The sequence below is a fragment of the Geospiza fortis genome, unplaced genomic scaffold (assembly GCF_000277835.1).
Source record: "Geospiza fortis unplaced genomic scaffold, GeoFor_1.0 scaffold450, whole genome shotgun sequence".
NCBI lineage: Eukaryota > Metazoa > Chordata > Aves > Passeriformes > Thraupidae > Geospiza > Geospiza fortis.
In genome coordinates, this window is record NW_005054416.1 from 2,558,327 (window position 1) to 2,559,199 (window position 873).

Here is an 873-nt window from a genome sequence, read left to right on the forward strand (position 1 = left end):
GTAAGACAACACCTGTGGATCTGCCCCATCCCACCCCTGGATCTGCCCCTTCCCACCAGACCCGCAAAAATTCCCATTTTAATTAAAAACGGGGAATTAAACCCAAGCGCTGCCCGGGGGACCCAACGGCTCCGTCAGCGGGCTCAGCTCAGGGCTGGCATTCAGACCCCTGAATTTTCTTTCCCTGGCACGGAGCAGCTCCTTCCTCCTCCTCCTCCTCCTCCTCCTCCTCCTCCTGCTGCTGGGGTTTGCTCTTGGCTGGCTGGGGGGTGCGCAGGGGGAAGGTGGGGCTGGGGGGCCCCTCTGAGCACCCCTCGCTGGTTTCCATGGCAGCCATGTAGGACTCCAGGTCGTCAGCGAAGTCGTCTGACGGGGCGGGCAGGTGGGACACGCTGGTGGGGACAGAGCAGGATTGGGAATGGTCACTCTGCTCCCTGCCCATGGCCGCTGGAGGGCTCATCTGGGACTCACCCGTTGGTGGAAGGGGACTGGGAGCTGCTTTCCAGGTCAGAGAGGGTGGCCAGCACCAGGTGAACCTCCAGGACAGTGTCATCCAGGGTGAAGATCACCGGCCTGGGGACACAGAGGGGCTGAGGGGGTGCCAGGGATGGGGCTGGCACAGGGTGGGGACATGGTGACCGCTCCTACCTGCCGGGCTCGTCAAAGTGGATGGTGAGGGGCAGGTTGGAGGCCTCAGCAAAGCTCAGCAGACCCTGGGGACAAAGGGGAGGATGAGGGGGGCCAGGGGGTGACACAGGGCTGGGGGGCTTGGCTGGGGACTCACACGGAATTCCTTGAGGCAGAAGGTGATGTGGGAGCCCGGGGCCACGGCCACCGACTGGAACTCGTACTCAGCCAGCCACAGCTCCGTCA

General features: G+C 63.8%; 1 protein-coding gene across 1 annotated transcript in view; it reads right to left on the bottom strand.

Annotated features, from left to right (window-relative positions):
* Window positions 1-202: 202 nt before the first annotated feature.
* The window catches only part of RAD9A (RAD9 checkpoint clamp component A), a gene marked incomplete at both ends in the record, with an annotated part of 1,278 nt that continues 607 nt past the window's right edge, over window positions 203-873 (bottom strand). The window contains 4 exons of the mRNA XM_014309272.1: window positions 203-392; window positions 472-573; window positions 649-713; window positions 785-865. Coding sequence (XP_014164747.1) covers window positions 203-392; window positions 472-573; window positions 649-713; window positions 785-865 — 438 coding nt within the window. The remainder of the gene's footprint in view (window positions 393-471; window positions 574-648; window positions 714-784; window positions 866-873) is intronic.